This window comes from Leopardus geoffroyi, chromosome C2 (assembly GCF_018350155.1).
Source record: "Leopardus geoffroyi isolate Oge1 chromosome C2, O.geoffroyi_Oge1_pat1.0, whole genome shotgun sequence".
NCBI lineage: Eukaryota > Metazoa > Chordata > Mammalia > Carnivora > Felidae > Leopardus > Leopardus geoffroyi.
In genome coordinates this window covers 65,583,360-65,607,523 of record NC_059333.1, presented here as the reverse complement: position 1 = coordinate 65,607,523, position 24,164 = coordinate 65,583,360, and the positions used below count along the sequence as shown (strand labels likewise).

The 24,164-nt window shown below is 44.7% G+C and overlaps 2 protein-coding genes and 1 non-coding gene across 3 annotated transcripts in view; 1 reads left to right on the top strand and 2 right to left on the bottom strand.

Moving 5' to 3' along the window:
- The window catches only part of TMEM39A (transmembrane protein 39A), a 31,420-nt gene extending 29,905 nt beyond the window's left edge, over nt 1-1,515 (top strand). Inside the window, exon 9 of the mRNA XM_045502134.1 lies at nt 1,036-1,515. Within this exon, the coding sequence (XP_045358090.1) occupies nt 1,036-1,269 (234 nt within the window). The 3' untranslated portion in view covers nt 1,270-1,515. The remainder of the gene's footprint in view (nt 1-1,035) is intronic.
- A 5,292-nt stretch (nt 1,516-6,807) lies between these two features.
- ARHGAP31 (Rho GTPase activating protein 31) overlaps nt 6,808-24,164 on the bottom strand; it is a 117,258-nt gene continuing 99,901 nt past the window's right edge. Inside the window, exons 10-12 of the mRNA XM_045502132.1 lie at nt 21,566-22,141; nt 18,253-18,533; nt 6,808-14,342 (exon numbers count right to left, since the gene is read on the bottom strand). Of these exons, the coding sequence (XP_045358088.1) occupies nt 11,913-14,342; nt 18,253-18,533; nt 21,566-22,141 (3,287 nt within the window). The 3' untranslated portion in view covers nt 6,808-11,912. The remainder of the gene's footprint in view (nt 14,343-18,252; nt 18,534-21,565; nt 22,142-24,164) is intronic.
- LOC123576267 lies at nt 16,053-16,155 on the bottom strand. Its single transcript, XR_006701282.1, has one exon. It is a non-coding gene; the product is annotated as a U6 spliceosomal RNA (small nuclear RNA).

Below are 24,164 nucleotides of genomic sequence, written 5' to 3'. Positions count from 1 at the left end.
TTAAGGGAAAATTAAGAAATTATTGTATTGATATTTCAGCTTGTAAGACCTCCCCTCTCCCCAGACTTGTCTAGTGTAGGTGTTTATGTCTCAGAGCAGCCCACAACTAACAATGATTTTTACATTTTTTTTTTTAATTTTTTTTCAACGTTTATTTATTTTTGGGACAGAGAGAGACAGAGCATGAACGGGGGAGGGGCAGAGAGAGAGGGAGACACAGAATCGGAAACAGGCTCCAGGCCCTGAGCCATCAGCCCAGAGCCCGACTCGGGGCTCGAACTCACCGACCGCGAGATCGTGACCTGGCTGAAGTCGGACGCCCAACCGACTGCGCCACCCAGGCGCCCCTGATTTTTACATTTTTAAATGGTTTACATTTTAAACGGTTGTAAACACCGATATAATATCTTCAATTTTTGCCTCTTGACTTGCAAAGTCTAAAATATTTCCCATTCGGTCCTTTATCCAGCCCCTGTCTTAGATAAATATACTTTGGATGATCTCAAATAGAATATATACCCAAGATATAATTTAAGAAAAATGTTTAGGGGCGCCTGGGTGGCTCAGTCGGTTAAGCGTCTGACTTCAGCCAGGTCACGATCTCGCGGTCCGTGAGTTCGAGCCCCGCGTCAGGCTCTGGGCTGATGGCTCAGAGCCTGGAGCCTGTTTCCGATTCTGTGTCTCCCTCTCTCTCTGACCCTCCCCCGTTCATGCTCTGTCTCTCTCTGTCCCAAAAATAAATAAACGTTGAAAAAAAAAAAAAAAAAGAAAAATGTTTAGAGGCAGAGTTCTTTTGGGTATAATCCTTTTTCATGTCTCAGGGCATTGAAATACAATTTATTTCATTATTCCTTGAGCAAAATGGGAAAGGTTTGGGTCTCTACAGCAAGAAATAGCCTGATTGATGTTCAGTAAGCAGATCTATATATTATTGCACATAGGAACCTGTAAATATGAAATTATTTTAGGAGGAAATGTGAGAAGACTACAGTATTTTTCTGTGAAATAACGTTTTGTTTTTTAATGTCTTTACAGTTCCTATTTCATCGTCCATTAAGGCTGTTAAATCTGCTTATCCTTATTGAGGGCAGTGTCGTCTTCTACCAGCTCTATTCCTTGCTGCGGTCAGAGAAGTGGAACCACACACTTTCCATGGCTCTCATCCTCTTCTGCAACTACTATGTTTTATTTAAGCTTCTCCGGGACAGAATAGTATTAGGCAGGGCATACTCCTACCCACTCAACAGTTACGAACTCAAGGCAAATTAAGCTGCCTCTCAACAATGAGGGAGAACTCAGATAAAAATATTTTCATACGTTCTATTTTTTTCTTGCGATTTTTATAAATATTTAAGATATTTTATATTTTGTATACTATTATGTTTTGAAAAGTGGGAAGGGTAAGGGATATTAAATGTATCCATAAACAAGGTGATGTGATCTTTCATGTGTTAGTACATTTGAATAATACACAGGACGAGAGGTGTGCCTCTGCAGTAAAGAGATTGATTTGTTTGTGTGGCTCTGGAATAACTCATTCATTTATGAACACATCTCATATCACTTGACACCATACCTTTGGTGTGTCTACGCTGCTTCCAGTCCGAATTATCTTTAGTCCTCGGTTGGCCCGACTGCTACAGAAAGGGAAGTCAGTGGAGTCGCCTGACAGCACCCAGTCTCTTTCTCTTTGGCTGGCTAACTGTATTGGAGTACATGGAATAAAGATTGGGTTATAGTCCTGGGTGGGGTTCTCTTTGTTGCCTACTGGGAGGAAGCATTTCTGAGATAGGAACTCAGCATTTTGTTCTGCTCAATGACATTTAAAAATACTTACAGATAAGCTACTATCCTGAAACTCAAGATTTTGCGGTCATTTTCCCTGTTCTTTCACTTCTTTTGCCTCTTAGATTTTCCTTTTATTATTAGCTATTTGCAATAATATTTTTTAAGACAGTCTTTAGAACAAAAGACCATATCATGAAGGAGATGGTGTATGGCTGGACCAGTGGGAGAAGATGAGTGTAAAGCCATGTAGGCTGGCGTATAGGCAGGCTGAAGATACCCAGTAACTGGAAGAATGGGCAAGTTCTCAGCTAAACAATCTTGGATGCAGTCTGGACAGCAGCCCACAGCATGTTTGGAGTTACAAGCAGAAGTGAAATAGAAGAAGTTACATCTTTGTCCTCAGATAATTTGATCTATGCCTAAAATGTGTTTTTAATTTCAAATTCCAGAACCTCTATGTTTGTGAGCATTAACCTTTTTGGTCCATGTCCATATTCTCAGGAGGTGATCTGCTTAGTCAATTGATGTCACTAGTCATCTAAACTTCTGAGGCCTTGTCTTGAGAGCCTGAAATGTATTCTCATATGTTTTCTGTGCTTTGGCTTTTTTACACTGTGAAGTTTTCGGTGAAACACAATATGACCTATGAAGTAAAAAGACCAATCATGTAATTCATAAACTGGCTCTGAAAACAATTCTTGCAGAAGAGTTCCCAACAGGTTTTCAGCAAAGGCAGCATTATGAGGAGTACGTGTCTATATACAGCTATCCAAGGTGACTGCTAAGTTTAACCATTTTCCCCTTAAATATTTTGACATGTATACTTTTTGTTGTTTTTAAGATACATTATTTGGCAGTCTGAGTCCATGCAGCTATTCAACAAATACATATTGACCACCAGGCACAATATTAGGCACTGGGAAAATAACAGTGAAAAAGAAATGCAAAGTTCCTACCCTCATAGAACTTACAATATGGAGGTGCAAAATGTGCCGTAAATAAATTCATGTGTATTGTCTCCTGGTAGTAATAAGTGTGGTAAAGAGAAAATAAATCAGGGCAAAGAAATAGTGCCAGGAGTGGCATTGCTAGAAGATGTCTTTGAGAAGATGATTTCTGAGCAAAGAGCAGAGCAAAGAAGCAAGACTGAGCCATCTAAATAATTTGGGGAGCATTCAGTAATACCAAAGACAGTGGCCTGAGGTGGGAACAATTTTGGTATATTGGAAAAATAGCAGGTAACCACAGTGTATTGGCTGCTTTTGTAAAGTGGCTCAACCTAAATAAGGTGGTTCTTGGAGTGGAGGGAGGCCATCTCAATATTCTTTCCTTAGATAGGGTTTCTTTTGACCCATAAACATTTTGCAGAGATTACTTGACAGCTCAGAGCAAAATGGGTGGTCTTGGCACATCAAAATGGCTCCAACTTGGTTCTATCAGCTCGGATAGATTAGATCTGATTAAAGAGAACAGACTGGCTCTCCTAAGCTGATCCCCTACACTCCTGCCTGCCCCTTCTGGTTTGACCTGTCTTGGCCATATCCTAAATGAGTCCTAAATCAGGAGGACCAGATGCCAGGCTGGCTAAACAAATGAGTGAATATAAGAAATAAAAATTAGTTTGGGCTGGGGCGCCAGGGTGGCTCAGTCGGTTGAGTGTCTGACTTCGGCTCAGGTCATGATCTCACAGCTCGTGAGTTCGAGCCCTGCATAGGGCTGTGTGCTGACAGCTTGGAGCCTGTAGCCTGCTTCGGATTCTGTGTCTCACCCTCTCTCTGCCCCTCCTCCGCTCATGCTCTGTCTCTGTCTCTCTGTCAAAAATAAACATTCAAAAAAAAGAATTTAAAAAATTTAAGTTTGGGCTAATGAAATTTCAAAGTGCCCCCCCCCCCCTTGCAGATATGACAGCATCAGGGAGATAAAAGCCTCCAGTGCAACATGCTCCTACATATTTCAGCTGTCCTTTTTAGGTGCCACATTCCGATGTAGTTCCCTGTGTATCCCTTTACTTATGCGTCATGTGAAAGAAAGTACATCATCTTTGCTTGGTGATTAGGAGATGCATACTCCGTAAAGAATTGCCTTTTGGTGACTGTTTATATACTGGGAAATTAAGTGGAAAAAAATGGCATAGCAAAAGATCAGTTGGGTGAACTTTGATACAGGAAAAGGAGAAAGATGCTTGGCCAGTTTGGGTGGTTTAAGGTGGGTAAGTAGAGGAAAGCAGTTCATAGGCATGAGCATGATGGGAATGTTCCTCAATATCCTATTTACTCTGATTCCGTGTTATATTCCTTAAGCTTCTTTCCCCTCCCTATCAGTCATCACCACCAACCCTCCCCCATTTCTATTTACTGAGCAATTATTACGTATCAGACACTGCTGGGTGCCAGAGATAGTGATGTTGAGCATTCATTAATAGAAGACAGGTAAGTCATTATAACACAAAGGTGTTCAGAAAGGTACAGAAAGGTACAGAGGTGATGCAGAAAAGAGATTTATCAACTTTGCTTGAAAGCTGCAGAAGACTTCACTGCAACAGTAACACATAAGGAACATTTTAAAGGAGGACTGGGAGTTGACCACTTAGATGAGGGAAAGAAGGTTAATGTGGTACGAACAGGACATACAAAAATTCAAGGCACGGATTTGGGCTAGTTTAGTGGGTTTTTAAAAAAGTTTTTATTTATGTATTTTGAAAGAGAGAAAGCATGAGTCGGAGGGGCAGAGAGGGAGAGAGAGAGAGGGAGAGATCCCAAGCAGGCTCCGCACTGTCAGTACAGAGCCCAATGCGGGGCTCGAACTCACGAACCGTGAGATCATGACCCGAGCCAAAGTTGGAAGCTTAACCAACTGAGCCACCCAGCATGCCATGGACTTGGACTAGTTTTTAAATAACCAGTTCAATAATGCTAGCGAGATAGGCAAAGGATAGATTATAGAAAGACTTGAATTCCACATAGGTCACAGGTTCTCAAAGGTGTGATCCTTGGATACTACATCAGATCTAAGTCGGAATCAAGAGTGAAGCCCAAAAATGTGCCCCTTTCACAAGCACTTCAAGTAATTCTTAGAAGTCTAGGAACTGAAGGCAGCTAATGAAAGATTTTAAACTTAGGAGTTAGGACCCAGAGAGTTCTCAAAATGTAATCTCTGGGTCTGCAGCAGCAGCATCACCTAACTGGGAACTGCTTAGAAATGGAAAATTTTGAGCCCTACCCCAAACCTACTAAGTCAGAAACTCTGGATAGAGCCCAGAAATCTGTTTTAACACACTCAAGGTGATTTCGGTGAGATCCACCATCCTTAGACAACTTTGGCAGCAATGTGTACAATCTGGAGAATGGACAGATGTCAATGAGACTTAGAGCAGGGAGATCAGTTAGCCAACCATTTAAAAAGTTCATGTAAGAGAAGGTGAGAGGGGGTGGGGTGAGGTGTCAAAGTTGTGTGGGTGATAGAAACAGTGGGGTGAAAGGGAAGGACAGTTCTGGTGAATAAAAACATTTTAGAGCAGAGAGGAAGAGGAAGCTTTCAAGTGAACCAGACTAAGGAAATGGAGGTCTAAGAGACAAGGTGAACTAGTGTTTCAAGGAAGAAATGATCAACAGTATCAAATATGAGAGAAGAAGGAAGTCAAGAGACAGAATTGACTGTTGATATGGTTATTGGATCATTGGTGACTTTAGCCAAGAGAAATTTTAATGGAGCAATGGGGCTGGAGGTCAGGTTGCAGTTGGTCCAGAGCAGTGAATTGGAATGAAGAAGTTGTGAATTAGAAGGTGTTCTTGGGGAGCCCTTGGGAAGAGGAATAGCAATTCCTGTGAGCTAGAGGGAAGTTCAGGTACATACATATATGGATGAGAAGATGCTGGTGGGGGGCAGGGGTATTGAAGAAACATCTGACAGCATAAACTTGTGAAGTAAGGGGCAAATTGGGGGGGTGGGGGGGGTGGATCAACCTAGGAGGGGGCTTAGAATAGTGAAATATCTTTTGTGAGTTTCTGGAATGAGGGTACTGATGAGGTGGTAAACCATAAATTTTCAAAGGCTCTCCTGCCACAGTTTTAAATTTTTCTCTGGTCTAATTCAACAATAAGTAAAAGAGTGGAGAAGATGGGTGGTAAGAGTCCTGGTCCTAGTTTGGAGGTTTGCAAAGCAGGTATGGCTGAAGTACTAGTGGTCAAGGGAGTTAGTAGTGCTGGTGGGAGTAGTTGAGATGCTATTCCTTGAGGTCTGGAAAGGCTAAGGAAGGAAGAATGAAGTCTGGTTGGGAGTACTGTCTCTCAGAGTAGGCGTAAGCCAGGCGTTAGTAATCTTGAGCAAGTAGAAGGGATACAGGAGCAAGGATAGGAGAAATTCTGAGAATGGAATATGAGAGTTTAGGATCACAGAGTTGTGGGTTGTGAAACAGCATAATGTGAAACCCTGGAGGCAAATGGCCCAAACCAAAGAGAAGTAAAAGCTGTGAGCAACTGTGCCAAGAGTGTGGGGCGGGTTTTCCTCAGGAACACTGAAATCATCCAGAACAATGGTGGAAAGAGGGAGCTCGGTGCCAAAGACTGGGAGTTCTGGGACATTGACTACATTGTAGCCACAAAGTATGATAAAAGTTAAAATAGCTGGATTCCATGAATTTTGGTAATAGATTTTTGTAGAAGATGGGCAGGAGCAATGGTGCAAAAGCAGAAGTGGGAAACTAGAGAACACCTAGTTTGTGTAACAAGGGAGAAATGTGTAGCCTTAACTGTTCAGGGACAGGAGCGTCCTCAGAGGAGAGTCAAGTTTTATTGAAATCCAGGAAGTGGAGGCAACATTGAGGGAAGATACCAGGGCTGTGATGAGAGAACACTACAGAGGCTGGAGGAAAGATTAAGAGTGAGGGCAACTGTGTGCTGCCATTTGGGGGGCAGTGGGCACGGATCCAGGAAAGAGAAACAGAGCAAGTGTGAATCTGGGAATAGGGAAGATGAAAAGGCATTTAGGGTAGTAATGAGGGATGACAGGAGCAGACCTGAGTAGTGTGAAGTTCTAAATATTTTTATTTAGAAGGCTAGTATTTTTGTCCCCTTGGCAGTGGTGTTTTTCATTGTCAGATTGTAAGCCTTGGTTGTGTGATTTTTTTTTTCCTAGGGGCCTGTGATTTAGACCCATTGAGTGCCTTTCTCCCCCTTTTTTGTGATAATATATGCCAGGATTTTGCTTCTTTCCCTCAGAGCACCATTAACATAATCATTCAAATGAAAGAGCAGTCCCCTCCAATTGACGGATTCAAGTAATAGAAAAATTGAGTTCACATCTGTGCAGATGGATTCACATAACTTGGTAAGCTGTGGACTTTTGAGAAGCAATAGCTTTTTTTCTTAATTTTCATGACAATATCCATTGATTTATAATGGGTATCTTTGGTAACATGTATGATTACAACAGTAAGAGAGAGAAGTTGCAAATATTTGACAATATTAAGAGGTAAAATAACAAAAACAAGAAAAATTTACTCAAGCAAATCATCAGGACTCCAGCTGTGAAACCAAACCTTGAAGAAAGAAAGCCAACATGGAGCCAGAACAATGAGCCTGATGCATATAATCTACTTTTCCTATTATTGATTTTGATGAGCCCAGGTCTTTCTCTAGTTCACAGTGCCATCATAAGCATTATCCTTTATATCATTTATTAGAATACATTTTTAAAGCATAACATCTGTTTTAATTACACTTAAATGTCTCTATGGATAGGTTTAATATTTATACTTTTTTAATCAATAGAAAAAATTTGACTATATCTTTGGAAACACTTGTCGAGCTCAACAAACAGCTGAATCCATGTAGATTTCTAACAGACTCCTTTGAAAAAGTGCTTTATCTTGCAGAATTATAAGCCAGGAATTACTATGGCATTGTTATTGCAAAGCATTGTGATCCATCCAGTAAAACACACAGCTACCTACTTCGTGGGTTTCTTATTTTAGCTACATCCTCCTTCAACCTCACAGAGAAGTGATTTTGCATTGCTCATGAACCTCAAGGCTGCTAAATGATCTGCTGTGTGCCAGTTTGTCTGTGGTGGCCCCCAGTTTTATACTATCTAGACTGACACTGATCTCAGGCAATCACCCTTTTTCTATCTCCTATGCCTCTCCATGCTTGGAAGGTGATGACAAAGGAGGACACGTTCTTTGTCATTCCACATTTTGAGCTGACCTTCCTGCTGGAAGTGCCTAAAATCATACTCCTGACAACACTTAACCCCAAGATTAATTTTGTCATCAGATAGGACAAGCCGGTGGTAGAATGTGGTCCTGTCCCGAACCTCTCCCACTCCAATTCCAGACAAATGAATCTTATGTTCCCCACTGCCCCTTCAAGACCTGTGTAGATAAATAAACCACCCAATTTTAGTCAAATGTGATTATCATGCGCTGAACATTAGGCATGAAAGGAGCAGCTTATCTTGGACCTATGACTTCATCATCAACAGGAGTTAATACATTTTGTGATGATGGAAGTCTCTAAAGCCCCCTCTCAGGAGCATGGCATGCTATTACCTGGCTCATTAGCAGAGATCTAGCAGGACTTCACAACCAAACCAATTAAGACTACACACAACTTCAGAACTATTTGTTCTTGATTACCGCTCTCTCATTTTTTAAACAAAGCAAAATTCTCAACGCCTGTCTCCCTAGTACCTTCTGCTGGATTTGCAATTGTGTTTAATTTGATTAAAGTCAGTAGGTAACTCGAACACTATTAACAATCCTATTAAAAGATGCTAGTTGCTACATGTTTCCCTTTCAGCTGTCATTTGATAACTTAATGGTTCTAAATCTTGTGCCTATTTGTTTATGGACTATTTCATTTGCTACCATGCCTCTCCCCTTTTTCAGTAGACTCTTCAAGGATTTAAGTTCTAAGGCACCCAGTGCAATATTACTAAGCTCTTGATAAATACTGTTGAGGATGATGATGTTTATTACGTTTTTAAATTCCCCAGAATCCCGCATTTTGAGTCAGTCAATATTTTGAATTTTATGGCTTAGATTAAGCTGTCTTAATGGAGTTCTTGGTCAGGTCTCTTCACATTCCATCTAAAGCAAAGAATAAAAACCAAATTTCCCTCTACCTGGTCCGTTTTGGCAAAAAAGAAAAGAAAAAAATAGCTGGCCTGAGAGGGCCATTTTGCCAATAAATACAGATTATCCTCTCAAGCAACTGCTAACACTGAAAGAAAACATTAGGAGATGCATGCATTTCATTTCAACATTTAAATCCAGCCACCCCCATTTTGAGGACTGGTAATTGATTTGAAGGAGCACTTTGCCAATTTGATTTTTCAGCCCTTTGCAGAGCACCCTATAGATCCTCCTGAAAACACAAGCCCTTGTTCTGTCCCTCCCCTGGGTGGAAGTGGGCAATTTGATTTCCAGCCGGCCATTCTCAAGGGGGTCATTTTTCAGTCCCAAATGAATGACCAAATAGGTCATCTCAGGGCATTTGGGGGAACAATTTCAGGGGGGAAAATCTGAGTTCTCTGCCATGAAATGGAATTTCCTCAGCGCCAGGCTAGCCCTAGTCCCCAGGAAGTTTATGGATGCGTTTGTGACAGCTGACAGGCTGGGCTATAGTGAAGAAGTCCACATTTTCGCAGCGGGACACTGATTGAGAAGGTGAGTCAGCTTCCACAGCCTTCTGGATTGACTGGCTAGGGAAGCTGAGAATACAGAATATCTCCAGACAGTTGTCATTGTGTCTCATGGTGGCATCCACATATCCAAACTCCTGAAGATGATGCTACAGACAAAAGGTGTCAGAGTCTGTCTAAGGAGCATGGCAGCCATTTAAGAAATGTGCCTAGGTGCCCCGAGCAGAACCCATTCATTAATATGTCCTTAGTGGCTTCTGAGTCTATTCCCAAATAAAAATACATCCTCTAAGGTTACAAACAAAAATTCAAAATAATCGTAAAACAGTTTAAATATTTCATTACTTGGCTCAGAGTTCTGATGGTGAGGCAAAGTCCAGTTCCCCTCCTCTCTCACATTGTAACTGGAACATGGTCTTTATCAAAGCATAGACACCATAGTGCACTGAGATTGGGATAAAGCCTATCTGCCCACATTTTCTGATAAGGCAGGAATGTACTTTTCAACTCTCCTGAACATGGCCTTTCTCATCTGTCACCACTATATTTCTTCACCTTGCTTGCCAAGGAGGAAAAATGCTATACCCTAGGACTTTGTTTTTTTAATGGGTTGACATCTCCTCAGCTGTTGGTCCAGTGTCTTGCTCACCTAATGAGAATGCAAGACCCCGAAACGCCTATTAACTGCTCCCCTCCTCACTCACCTCAGTGCCCTCTGAAAGTAGAACTCATCAGCTGGCCTGCCAGTTACCCCACCACAGACACTGGCTTAAAAGGTATAGGACAAGATTTTAAAACTGTAAGGTTTATCAGGGAAGAAGGGAGAGGGGAATATGTATCTGTTGCAGGGCATCAGCTTCCAATTTCTCACTGGACGAGGTAACTTTAATTCAGCCCCTACCTACCCTAGCAGCAGCGTGGGTTGTGAGGCCTGCCCAGAGGTACTGGCTAGCCCCTAGAGAAAGTTCTGCAATGACTGAGCTTGTGGACAGAGTTCAGCCAGACTTGACCCTGAGAAGACGTGGATAGGGCTAGAAACAGGTCTATTTTAATTCGTTTCTCAAATAAGATCGTTGTCTTAGGTTTGAAACTGCTGATACTCTAATGGCTTTTGCCTTGAGAAGGGCTCCTGTGAAGCCCTTTTGGGGGGAAGCACCAAAAATGTGCCAGCAGGTTATATTAGTTCTCCTTCCTCTCACCAATCGAAAAGGAAAGAACCATTGGAAGTTCTAAAAAACTGAAATAAGATCAGATTGGTTTATTGCTTCTGCCTGCATATAGACAGAAGAAGGGCAAGTTGGAGTGCTGGGGTGGGTGATGGATGAGGGGGATTATGGAAAGGAGAAAGATACTCAAATATGCTCTGAGTAATGGAAGGAGAGGGAGAGGGGGAGGCACCCACTGGCTAAAATGAAATGCATATTCAGAAGGGCAGCTCTCACCAAGTGGTAGTGATGGTCACCCTGCCAGGGTTCCCCACTTATCCTTTCCTGTACTCCCAGCCTAGTGTGGGGGAGAGGGAAGCTGAGCTAGAGGTGTTTTCTCTAATGCCCAACCAATTTAAACACATTAAGTTTAGAGTATGGTTCTGCCCATGCGTGAGGTTTTTCTCTATGATGATATCCTGTTCTTGGACTCTGATTTGGAAAGAAAACAGATCACTTCACTTCACTATTGCATACTCAAGTGAAGATTCAGCACATTTCATTGAGGTAACCCTCAGCTCAGCTCAGCCCCCACCTTGCCCAGCTACTGGATTTGTAAATCAGAGGTCAGGATAATGGTAGAGTCCCAAGTTAGCAAAAGCCACAGCCAATAAGTTTTCTTAGATTTTTCCAGTCTCAGAATTTGCTCTTGTGTATAGATTCTGATTTTCAACGCTGATATATGGAGCCATCTTGGACAGGTCTGCAGAGATTCCAGGGAAATACACCCAGTTGGGTCTTTAAGTGTTAGTTTGCACTTCCAAATCTTCTTCCATTCTGGAGTGTACACTTTTACAAAGCTTATCAGAAAGCTGGTCTAAAAGAACACATGCTTTAAAGAGCATTAAAGAGCATGATGTAAAAAGGAGGCCTTCAAACCTCAACAGCAACATTTTCCAACACAGGCAAAGGATTTCTCTTTCTTTCAAAAGACGTTTAGCCAACTCTCAACGGTAATAGATAATGACAATGTGGGAGAAATGCAACTCACAAACAAACTGAAATCTCATTGGAGGCAAGAATTTCACCCTGTTCTGTTACCTGATCTTTTCCCACCTGCCGTTATGGATTTATCTAAATTTCATCTCTTGGTCCTTCCCTTGACCTCTTTTCTGGCAAATGAACTAATTAATAAATGGTCAAAAGCCTGAAGAAAGAGAAGAGGCCAAAATAAGCCCAAATTTGGATAACCTACGCCTGGAATAATGGCAAGTTGGCCCTGTAATAACTTCCAGATGATGAATCATGACATTTTTTTCAGACACCAGTGAACTGATGTCATTCTATTTGCCTCCCATTTCTTCCATCCAGAATCACTGATCTCCGCTGGGGCTGGTAAAAACAGCTGGTTGAGGTCTCTAATCTTTGGCCATTCTTAGGGATGGTCATTTTATTCCTAAGTGTAACCCCTTCTGGTGTGACCCACGTGTTTTCTGCCAAATCCCCACAAAGAAGGCCAGGGGAAACTGTCTGAGTGGGACTTCTGATGGGGGACAGAAGAACCTTGGAATCTGTCACTGTGGATGAAGGGGGAGGGTGGTCCATAATGGGGAAAGGGGGACTGAATAAGATTAGGCTCTGAGGTCTTCCCGGTCTTGACCTGTGGAAAGGCTTAGAACCCCCTGATGGTCGCTCTATTTTTGAAGAAAGAAGGTTGTCTCCAGATGGCTCTGTCTCTGATGTGCGTTTTCTGCATTGCACTGTTGCATCCTGGGTGGAGAGCAGGTTAGCCAAGACTGGTTCTGGAGGAAGGGTGGGTCCCTCACACATGTGGGATATAGTGGTATCCATTGGCAAGGATGCAGTAGTTCCTGTATCTTGCTTTGATTTCTCTTCTTTTGGGCTTTCTGAGGAAGAGACAGAATCATCTTTGGCAGATTTCTGATTGGTTTCACCAGTTGAGCTGGGTTCCTCTTGGCCCCTTTCCAGAGGCTGAGCCCCACTGTCGCCTGAGCTCTGAGAGGGCAGGGGCTGTGGGATCTGTGTATACTGAATCTTGGGTGGGATGACTGGGACTGCCCTGGCCTGGCACATTTTGACCATGAAGGAGGTTCTCACAGCTGACACACTCACAGGAGCCGAGTTACGGCGGCCTGTCAGGGCCTGAGCAACAATGTCCAAGTCCTGAGGGTCCTGGGAGTAAATGCTCCATGGGTCTACTTTACAGTGAGATGATGACATCCATGTGACTTTCCTGTCTGCTGGATCAGAGAGCTGCATTCCAGGTGAACCAAATGAGGCCACATTCTCAAACCGGAAGAGGTCAGTGATGGGAATGGCAGAGTCCAAATTGAGGGAAGAAGGCCTGTGTTTCCCTTTGGGGGGCCCACAGTCAGTGCCTCTCAGCTGTAACTTTGGGGGATGCTCTCCAGGCAAGGTACTGTCCTGCACACTAGGTGAACTTTCCTTGCTATTGTCTGGCCCAGGAACACTACCTTGCTCAATCTGAGGGTCGTTGTGCCCTTGGTGTGCCCCCAGTTCCTTTCCCTCTGCCAGGCTGACAGGGCTGATTTCTGCTGGTTTGGGCTGCAAACCACTTGGTCCCTTCTGGCTGGGAACAGTCTCTGTCCCTTTTGGGCCAGAGAACTCTCTGAAGGACCTTAGGGTTTTCTCATCCCGTTCAGTAATCTCTCTCCTGGATGCCAGGGATTGCAGAGGGTCGGAATTCCTCTCTGCCTCAAGGTTAGCACAGCTGCTGGAGGAGGGAGTCTCAAGAGTCCACTGGCTCTTGACAGAGGTGGTTTTGCTATCCAGAGAATGGCTCTGGCGAAGGCTGGGCCTGTGGGGAAGCCTCTTCTCCAATCGGTGGCCCTGGGCGCCCTGCACCTGGGCCTCTTGCACATCTTTCAGGGTGGGAGAGTGAAGGGGACTCGTTACCCACTGGGGCTCCTCCCAGGGTTCCACCATCTCCAGGCCATGCTGGGCAATGTCTGTCACAGTTTCGTCTTCATCACAGTCTGAGGGCTCCTGCACTGAATGGGCTACATCCCCCTCTCCTTGTGGGGAGATCTCAACCTCTCTTGTTGGGCTTCGAAGACCAGAGCCTTTTCCCTCAGGGGCAGCGTTCTCTGAATTTTGATGTTCGCTTTCCCCTAGAGAGACCTCCTCCCCCTGACAAAGTCTGGGGGTCCCAGGGCTGCTTTTGGACTTCAGCTGGTCTATATATGGATTTGTCTGCAAATTCCTAGATGAGTCTTCTCTCTCAGGGCTGCCCTTTGATAGCTGATCTCGAGGCGCCTCTTCCAGAGGAGTTGGAGGGGACGCGGCAGGCGGGAGCAGAGGAGACAGATTCCCTGGGCCTCCCTGGTCCACCCTTGCTTGTGGAGAAGCCGCCTCAAACGGTGCGATTTCCAGAGGAGCCAGGCTGGTGGGATCTGGGCGCTGGCCCTTCTCTGGCTCAGATGGGTGGAGGCTGTTCATAGTCTCTGGCTTTTCTCTATTGGCTGCCGTGGAAGTCCCCTGTGTGCTCTGATTGGTTGGATCCCTAGTCCACTCCTCCACAGGGGTGGAGACGGCAGTCGGGCCACTGGACAAGCTCCCAGGAGGCTCTGGGGAAGCGAGAGGCCCTGGACTGGGCTCCAGGATTGGCTGAACTGGGCAGATCTTTGGAGCAGGTGGTGGCAGTGAGAGCTCCTCCTCAGATTCAATGATTTTCAGCTCCTGTTGAATCTCGGGCCAGATCAGGGTGTTGGCCAGATCATCTTCATCCTGAAAAACACCAAGAAACGGATTATTTTAGAGCCAAGGACTCTCGGCACCGACAACTGCAACTGTTTCTCAGGGAGAGTAAAGGGATTGGCGAGGTGCCAGGCTGCACTATCCCAGCAAGTAAAGGACACTGCATTAATAACCATGGATGTTTACTCAGTGCTTATGATGTGCGGTAACACATTTTAACTGCATTTTCTTGTTTAATTGTCCCAACAACTCTAAGAGGTAAACACTACTATAACTACTCCCATTGTAGAGGTGAGGAGACCTATGTTCAAACAGATTAAACAATTTACCGAAATCACAGAGCAGCAGCCTGGGACTAAAATCCAGCTGTGTCTACACCAGAACAGAAACACTTAATCCCTGTGCACTGTTGACTTATAAAACAAACCAACCCCTGGTCTCATTTAACCTCAGGTTTACCAGATGGCACACAAGAAACAGATTCTCCCAGTGGAATGTAAATGTTAAGTCTTGCCCTGACATCTGCTTTCCAAATAAATAAATACAGCTTTTATTTTATTACCAAAGAAATATGTATTTCACATGGAAAAAAATTTTTTAACACATATTAAAATAAAGGAGAATACAAAAACAGCAGAATCTTATATTCCTACTACCCACAGATAACCACTGTTGATCTGAAGGGGTGCCTTCTCCTCCATCTTGTTTGCTGCCCTTGTCTCCCCTCAAGTCTAGTTTCTCTTTGTCTGACTCCTCCCTTACCCTACACAAAGCCCCAAACTGTAGACAGGAAAGGGATGAAGGGAGGCCTGGTCAGGGCCTGGGAAACAGATTTCAGTGGCCTTCAGTTCTTCTCTCAAGGTCTAATTCTGTCCCAGGGAGAAGCAGTTCTAGAAGGCATATCCATCCTGTGGGGGTTCAGGCCTTTATGAGAAACCTGACCTCATGCCAACCTGACATCACTTCTCATCCGGCTCTGATCATGTGTTTCATGTTACAATTAATTTGATGCTTATCTTATCTTTCCCAATGAATGGACTATGAGCTCTTGGAGGTCAAGAATTGTGTCCATTCGTCTTTGATTCCTCAAGGCCAGAGCCTGGTATACTGTGAGTAGTTGCTCAATAAGAGGTTTTCTTTTGAGTTATTTCTATTTGAGTTATTTCCTTCAGAGAATTCTCCAGAAATAGGATTACTTGGTCAAAAGGCAGGGATATTTTTAGGATCTGATTCTACTGTATTGCATTCATTTGTATCTATTTCTATTTCACCTTCAGGGCAGGGGCAGCCTCTCTTTACTCTTCTCAGCACCTCCATTTATTGATCTCTTACTAAGAAATCAATAAATTTAGATAAATAAATGAGCATGTAAACTCCCCTCCACCCCTCTCTACCATCTCAGTAAGTGGACCATGGTGCATCTTTCTGCTCAGATCAGAAATCTATGAGGTGTCTTGACTCTTCCTTCTTCCTCACTCTTACCCAATCCCTCACCAAGTCCTGTTCATTTTAGCTTCTTTCTTTGTGTGATAATTAAAATTATTAAAATTGTGTGATAGTTAAAATTATTAAAATAAAAATATTATTTTAGACGTTGCTATTTTATTTTATTTTACTTTATTTTATTCTAGTTTATTTTAAGTAGGCTCCATGCCCAATGTGGAGCATGAACTCATGACACTGAGATTAAGAGTTGCAGGCCTTACTGACTGAGCCAGCCAGGAACCCACCCCCCCCCCCAAATATGGAAGCTTTATGAACTTGCATATCATCCTTCACAGAGACCATGCTAATCGTCTCTGTACCACTCCAATTTTAGTATGTGTGCTGCTGAAGTGAGTGCCACTCTAGCTTCTAAATAACTCTTGAAGCCTTCCATTTCTATCTCTGTTGCCCCCACCCTTGTCTAAGCCCCCATCTTTTCTCACCTGGTCTGTCACATACTAGCCTTCTAACTGGCATCCCTGCCTCCTCTCCGGCCTCGTCCAAGCCATTCTTCTCACAAAATAGAGGGACCTTTAAAGTATAAAATTCTGCACAGATCAGATTTCCCACTGCTCCTTAATCTCCAAATCCCTTCCAAGCAGCCCTGTCTGACTGGCCCCTGCTTCCCTCTGGGCCTCTTTCTCTGCCCCAAATTCCTGTTCTCTGGTCTTGTTCCTGTTTCTTGAATTTTCATGCTCTTTCCCACCTGAGATTCATGGCACATCTTACTCTTTCTGCCTAGAAATCTCTCCCTTCCTATTCTGTCCCCTGCCCCTTTAGTCTAGCTAAGTTCTTAGTCTAAATATCTATTTTTCAGAGAAGTCTTCCCTGACCATTGTGACTCCCCTCCTCCCTCTGACTAGGTTAGGTCCTCCTGTTATATACTCTCACAGCATGCTGTACTTCCACATCATCCTAGAAAGCATGCGTTTAATGACCTTTCACCCACTAAGCTGTCAGCTCGAAGAAGGCAGGGACTGCGACTGTCTTGCACACTGCAGTCATCTCCATGCTCAGAGGAGTGCCTGGCCCAAAGTAGGTGTTTACATACACTTTATTTATTTATTGGTTTGTTTAAAATTTGTTTTCACGTTTATTTATTTTTGAGAGAGAGAGACAGAGTGTGAGCGGAGGGGCAGAGAGAGAGGGAGACACAGAATCTGAAGCAGGCTCCAGGCTCCACGCTGTCAACCAAGAGCCAGACACGGGGCTCAAACTCACAACTGAGATCATGACCTGAGCAGTCGGCTTAACCGACTGAGCCACCCAGGCACCCCTATTATTGTTTTTCTTTAATGTTTATTTTTGAGAGAGAGAGGGAGAGAGAGGGGAGCGAACACACACAAGCTAGTGGGGGAGGGGCAGAGAGAGAGGGAGACTGAGGATCCAAAAGGGTCTGCGCTGACAGTGGAGAGCGCGATGTGGGTCTCGAACTCACGAGCTAAGCCGAGAGATCATGACCTGAGCTGAAGTTGGACACTTAACCGATTAAGCCACCCAGGCGCCCCTTAAATACATTTTTAAACTGAGGAATGGACTGATGCCTTTACCTGTTCCCCTGAATCCAGCCTGGTTCCCCTTCCAGAACTAATTTTATCTGCTTCTGAAAGCAGTGCTATTCCCAGAATTCAATCCCCGTAAGAATGTCCATATCCTTCTCCTTCTACAGTGGCAAACACATCCATCAGGAACCTTTTCTCAGCCCTCTTGAGGCCACTATAGCACTCCTGCACTGCCCTAACTCCCAGCACATCGTCCTTTTGTGCATGTCCTGGAAACCAAATCCCCGGAAACAAGTTAAAAGGCAAAGAACTTCCTTTCTCCTTTGACATACACGTCCAGGTCACAGAGCTGCCTCCTCAGTGCAGGACTCCTCCCTGGATGCCCCGGAAAACCTCCTCACACCTTCATTTTATAAAAGGACATCCCATAAAACCTTGGAAAAATTTCACCTCTGAAAAGTACATGAGGTGTAATAAGCCCTGGCATCATGTTCTAACTTCTCCAGAAGCCATGGGGGAAAGGAGCGAATCCTGGAAATCTTTCAGAAGGCTTTACAAACGTGCACAGGCAACCGTCCATCCAGGATGTCTGGAAGGAAAGCTGGACCCCATAATGGTCATCATATTTGGGACTGGTTTTGTGCTGCTTCTGGGATCGAATGTCATTATATTCCAAGGACGTGTCACTGGTTTACGGTGACCTCAGATCAGAAATATTTAGAGTTGAGCCTGTCCTAGGGAATCTGAGCTGGATGGTTCCTTCCCATCATCACAGGCCTTCTGAAAAGTCCACTGAAAAAGACTCCCAGACCTGATTAGAAGACTGTCTCCTAAAGTCCCTTTGGCAGAAACTGGTTCTAAAAAAATAAAAACAAACCGCTTTCAGCTAGTCCGAGAACCCTTGGGATAAAGAGGACTCTTCCTGGCCGGATCAGGCAGTGAGTCCACCTTACCATCTCGTGGAGAAACACGGCTTCGGCTCTGGCCCGGGGGCTCTCCTGCAGAGTGCTGGGCTTCCCCTGGTCAGCCTCACGACCCTCCTCCACCACCTTCTCTGGATCTAGCCTCTTCTCTAATTCACTTGGATGTTGAGAACCCAGGGAGATTTCTGGAACCTTCTTTTCCTCCAGTTGGGAGCCTGGCTCCAGGGAGAGGCCTTTGCTGCATTCCTCTGTCCTCACTGCTTCCGGTCCTGGCTTGGCATCCTCAAGAGCCGCCTTCTTAGGTACAGAAGCTGCAACGAGGATGAGAGTTACCTGTTGAAGACTTCATTTGAAAAGAGGCTGTTCCCAGCACAGTCACCGTCCTGGGCTAGTCCTCCTTCCCAAGTATGGAGAAAATTCTCCCAGCCTGCTGCCCCTCACATTCTTTACCCTTTCCTTCTAGCCATGTCCTGCCTTCAGTTCCCAAAGTCACAGACTGTCAGAGATGGGAGGGGCCTTGAAGATCATCTAGTCCAGGGGCTCGCGACTAGGAACCATTTGCTCTTCCCCTCCCCAGGAGACATTTGGCAGTGTCTGTGGACAGTTCTGGTTGCCACAAGTAGGTGGGGAGGAGGTGGCTACTGGCATCTCGTGAGTAGAAGCCAAGGATACTAAGTATCCTACAAAGCATGAAACAGCCCCACCCCCAACAAAGAATTGCCCAGCCCACAATGTCAATAATGCCAAGGTTGAGAAACCCTGTTCTAATCTAAGCTTTCACTTCACAGATAAATAAATTCGGATCCTGACAAGTCAAGCAGTTGCCCGGGGCATAGAAATCTATTATTTACACAAAGCTACAAAGATGTATTATGATTATGATTGACAGCTTCCTGTGTGACCCTTCCCAGGGGTTTTCCGCACATCAATCTGGATATATCTAAAATGAAATGATTAAGCCCTGGTCTTTTTTTTTTTTTTTTTAATTTTTTTTTTTTAACGTTTATTTATCTTTGAGACAGAGAGAGACAGAGCATGAATGGGGGAGGGTCAGAGAGAGAGGGAGACACAGAATCCGAAACAGGCTCCAGGCTCTGAGCAGTCAGCACAGAGCCCGACACGGGGCTCAAACCCACGGACTGCGAGATCACGACCTGAGCTGAAGTTGGACGCTTAACCGACTGAGCCACCCAGGCGCCCCTAAGCCCTGGTCTTAAACAGACCACAGGGAGTGGAGAGGGAGGCAGACCCCAAGTTTGACCTCTGCTACTTGCATGAAGAAGGTCCTATCTCATTGTATAAGGCTGTTTTCACAGTGCAGGATAAAGACTAAATACCCAGGACAGTAACCAATCACACAAAAGCCTTTGGAAACACTTTCTCTTCAAAGGCTTCACTTCCTCTTCTAACCCTCACCCTGCTCCATCCACACCAACCCACCACCCGGAGCATTCCCCAAACAAGGCATCACTTGATGCACCTGAGCTTCCGCTCATCTCGTGCCCCATGTCCTGAAGGGAATGGGAGGAGAAAAGGACGAATTTACTGAAGATCTTCTGTGAGCCAGACTGTGAATAAGCATTTTATGAACATTCTCCCATTGAGACTTCACCCCAGCCCTTGAGATACCAATCACCCCTGGCTCAGAGATATCAACCACTGTCCACTGTCACACTGCCAAAAAGTGCTGAAGCTAGGATGCGAATTGGCCTAGTTGAAGTCCAAAACCTACACACTTCCCACAATATTCAGCTGCCTCTCAGCCCAGAATATCCTCCCCATCTTTTCTGGGTGGAGAAAGCCTAACCATTTAGGTTAGGTTAGAAGGCCCAGCCCAAATGTCACCTCTTCTGGGAAGCCTTCCTGGAATTCTCCTGAGTGGACTGCCTCTTCCTGATGCCCTTGAAATCCTTCCTGAACACATCTTTCATTACGTTTCAGGGACCTAAGCCCTCCCTTATTCAAAAAGCCCAAGGAGGGTCTCCTGCTACTTCTACAGGCTGACCTGTGCGGCATTTCGGTACAGTTTAATTTCTCTCCCTAGTTCGTGAGCCTGCTGGGTCAAGGGAACATGTTTTAACAATTTTTGTAACTCCACAGTCCATTATAAACATGTGAAGGAGCATGGTGGAGTGTTTTAAAACCTGGATTAAAATCCTGGTTTTTCCGTTTCCGTGCTATGGCTCATTTGGCAAGTTAACTGATTCCTCTCTAAGCAAATGGGGATAATAGTAACTACCTCTACCTCACAGAGTTGTTGTGAGGAGAATGAAGATAATGCATGTAGAACACTTAGGACAGTGCCTGATACCATAACAGTTGTTCAAAAAAGGTTAGCTAATATTAATAATGAAAATATTCTTTTTAAAGATGTTTATTTATTTATTTTGAGAGAGAGAGAGAGCAAGTGGGGAAGGGGCAGAGAGAGGGGGAGAAGGAGAATCCCAAGCAGGTTCTGTGCTGCCAACTCAGAGCCTGATGTGGGGCTCAATCCCATGACCCTGGGATCATGACCCGAGCTGAAATCAAGAGTTGGACAATCAACCTACTGAGCCATCCAGGCACCTCAATAATAAAGATATTCTTAATCCACAAGGAGCATTGGTTGGTTTGTCTGTCAGTCATCCTCTCCTTTGAGGTTCTCCCTACTTCCATTTTATGTGGCTCACAGTTGGCTGTTCATCATAGAACCCCCTCCTAACTCCAAATATGGTTCAGAGACTCACCCTTAGCCAATTATAGGACCCTAATTGCTTGGCAACCATAAGTGGTCCACGGTTGAGCATGTGACCCAAGCAGGACCAATCAGAGCCTTCCCCACATTTGACATATGGAAATTGGGAGCAAGATGTTCTTTCTCATCGCTAGGGTTGCTAGCCATGTTCTCTGCAGATATGAGGTAGAAATGAGGGATGAGAAGAATTGAATCCCTAATTCTAGCTTTTGAGCTAGAATTCCATTCTTTGAGCTTCTCCCCCTACCTTCTCACTATGTGAGTGAATAAAATAATAGGCATTATTTACTGAGTATTTGCTATGTATTAGACACTGTTCTGAGAGTCTTACATGTATTAACTAACTTAATATTCACAGCAAATGTATGAAGAAGATATGATTATGAACATCATTCCCTTTTTACAGATCAAGAAGTTGAGGCATACAGCTGAGCTGCTAAAGACCATACAGTGAAATGGCTGAGACTGGACTTGCACTTGGGCAATCTGGCTCCACAGCCCATGGTCTTAACCACTTCACCATATTGTCTTGCAAACTCTGTTCAAGCAAGATTAAGACTAGCTTTTTACCTCTTGCAATGAAAAGAAACCCTTTCTCCCCTGCTTTACCTGTAGAAGCCTCAGCGCCCAGTGGCTTGTCGTCTTCAGGCCAACCTCCACTCTCTGAGCCCTGGAAAGAAAACTCTTCCAGGCTGGAAAGTGACTGGAGCTCTTTTGGGGGTGTTCTGCATGGGGTGCTGTTAGTGCTGATGACAGCCGACACACGGAGCGGCACGGACACGGCGAAGGGCTCAGAGATGTTCAGGGCCTTGCGCTGGTGACGGGGTGAGGGCTCCATCTGGAAGAGACTGCTGGTGAAGACAGATTTGCTGGGGTTGTCGTTTGATGTGTAGAACATACCCAGCATCTTCGGGGCTGTTTGCTCACTCTCAGGATCCTCAATGGGCCGGAACACCTTCAGCTGCTCAGGTGGGGGCCGGGCCTGAGCACTCTCGAATTGGCTTCGGTCACTACTCACGTCAAAGCCCCCCTCTGCCCCTGCCGGCATCCCCTCCTGGCCCCACTCGCCCTCCTGCTTGCTGAGGTCACAGGAGCTGCCAGGGCTGGTCGAATGCAATTTTGCCGCTGGAATGAAAAATCCACCAGTGGTGACTGTTCGATTAAAATTTCCTTTGGTTTCTTTCCCTGGTGAAAAAGCAAACAGACACATGGTCAGCAGCCGGGGCAGACATACGACTACACAGCCTTCCAGTAAGGGAAGGTATACAACACCTGAATATTGGAAAGGCATCGTGTTCTAGTAAGGGCCTAGCCCTCCTAATAAAGACAGGTGGATACATTTGGTTGACAAGAGAGTAAGCTTCCTCTCATGTGCACAGAATGTTGGCACGATGCTCTGACAGGACCATTTGCTGTCATCAGATGCATCTGTTTTAAACTTTGCAGGTAGAGCGGTTTCCCCAAGACGGCCACTGCTAAGGTTGCTAAACAGAACAGTCATCCACCAAGCAGTAAATGTAGATCTTGAAAAAGAAAAAAGACAGATGGGAGATGGCAGAATGATGTTTTCTCAAAAGGAAGGAGAAGACAAAAAGGGCAAACTAACAGAATTTTGTTTTATTTTAAAACTCGAAAATGTATTGTTTTAAGCCTCCTCTGGCAGATGGACCCAAACAGGGGTTTGATTTCCCAGCAAGGAGACAAATGCTGTTGTTCTCAGCTAGACCTTCCTCCCTTTTCCCAGGCTTCCTCCTGCCGATTCAGGGGATGAGAAACTAGAAATGTAAATTAATGAAAAGTTAGAAAGCCCAGTTGTGAGGAGCAAGTTCCCAACCGACTTAAAAGTGAAAGTAAAGAAGAGAAAAATCTGTATGGGAAATAAACGGCAAGATAACAAGTGAGTTGTCTGGGATCGGTAAAATGATTCCCAGCAGGCTAAGGGCTGTGCTTGACATCTTATGTAACGTGAGGTTTGACTGTTCTGTAGGGGAAGTGTAATGACCTCCTTTAACACATGAGGAAAGCGAGACTCAGAGGGGCAGATACCTGCCCAATGCTCATCCAAATGGGGACCTACATTTTGAAATATTAAATTCTGTGGCGCAGGGCAAGAACTGCCTCAAAAGTTTTCCAAACCAAAGCAAACGGATGACTAGAAAGGTGAGACAATGCTAAAAGGATCGCGTCAGCTTAAAAAGAGTTCACTGTCGGGGTGCCTGGGTGGCTCAGTCGGTTAAGCATCTGACTTTGGCTCAGATCATAATCTCCCAGTTTGTGGGTTCAAGCCCCACTCTGGGCTCTGTGCTGACAGCTCAGAGCCTGGAGATTGCTTCAGATTCTGTGTCTCCCTCTCTCTCTCTCTGCTCCTCCCCTGCTTGTCCTCTCTCTCAAAAATAAACATAAAAAAAAAGTTCACTATTTTACAAGTTTACAGTTATTTTTAAAAGGTTGTTCTAAAGACTTTCTGCAGTGTTTCAGGCTGCCTGATTTATCAAAGAGCAAAATGTTTTGTATTAAAGGAATTGGAAAGTCATGGGATAAACGGGGGAAGCCCTGTGCCTCGCAACTTGTAGCAGGGGTTGTTGGCTGCTTAAGAAAAAAAAAAAAAAAAAAAACAGGAGCGAGAGGTGCAGGGAGGTCAGCCCTTAAGACCAATGTGGTGAGATGCCACTTTGGTGGGGTGTCACCTTGCATGCAACCCTCCACACATCTACTCTACCAAAGGATGACGTGCCAGGCTGGTGCCCATCACTGTTTACTGGTAAGTGAATGAATGAATCTACCAACTCAAAATCATGACCTGACAGCCTATGGGAGCACATAAATTCAAGACACATAAGTACATAGGAACTAAACCATGAGGTAAAAACCAGTGTTCGGCTCTTCTTTATGCCCAAGGGGGAAGACCCGTCTGTCTTGATTCTCAGGAGTTGCCCTTTTGCCTGGTTGAGATTTGAGTGTAAAATGGCTGCCATCTCCAGCTATGGTTAGAGGAAGGCTGGAGGAACAGGATGGCCCTTTAGGCCAAGACCTGTAGTGTAATGGCAGGGATTAATGCAGCGGCTGTGTGAACCCCTTGGGTTCAGGGTTCAGGGCAGATTTGGGACTAGGGGATGTGCATGATTGCGATGAGATGAGCAGGCAGGTAGCTCATGAAGGCAAGTCTGGTGTGGGAGCTCCTGTCTCCCAGTAGTAATCCCCAGTTCCA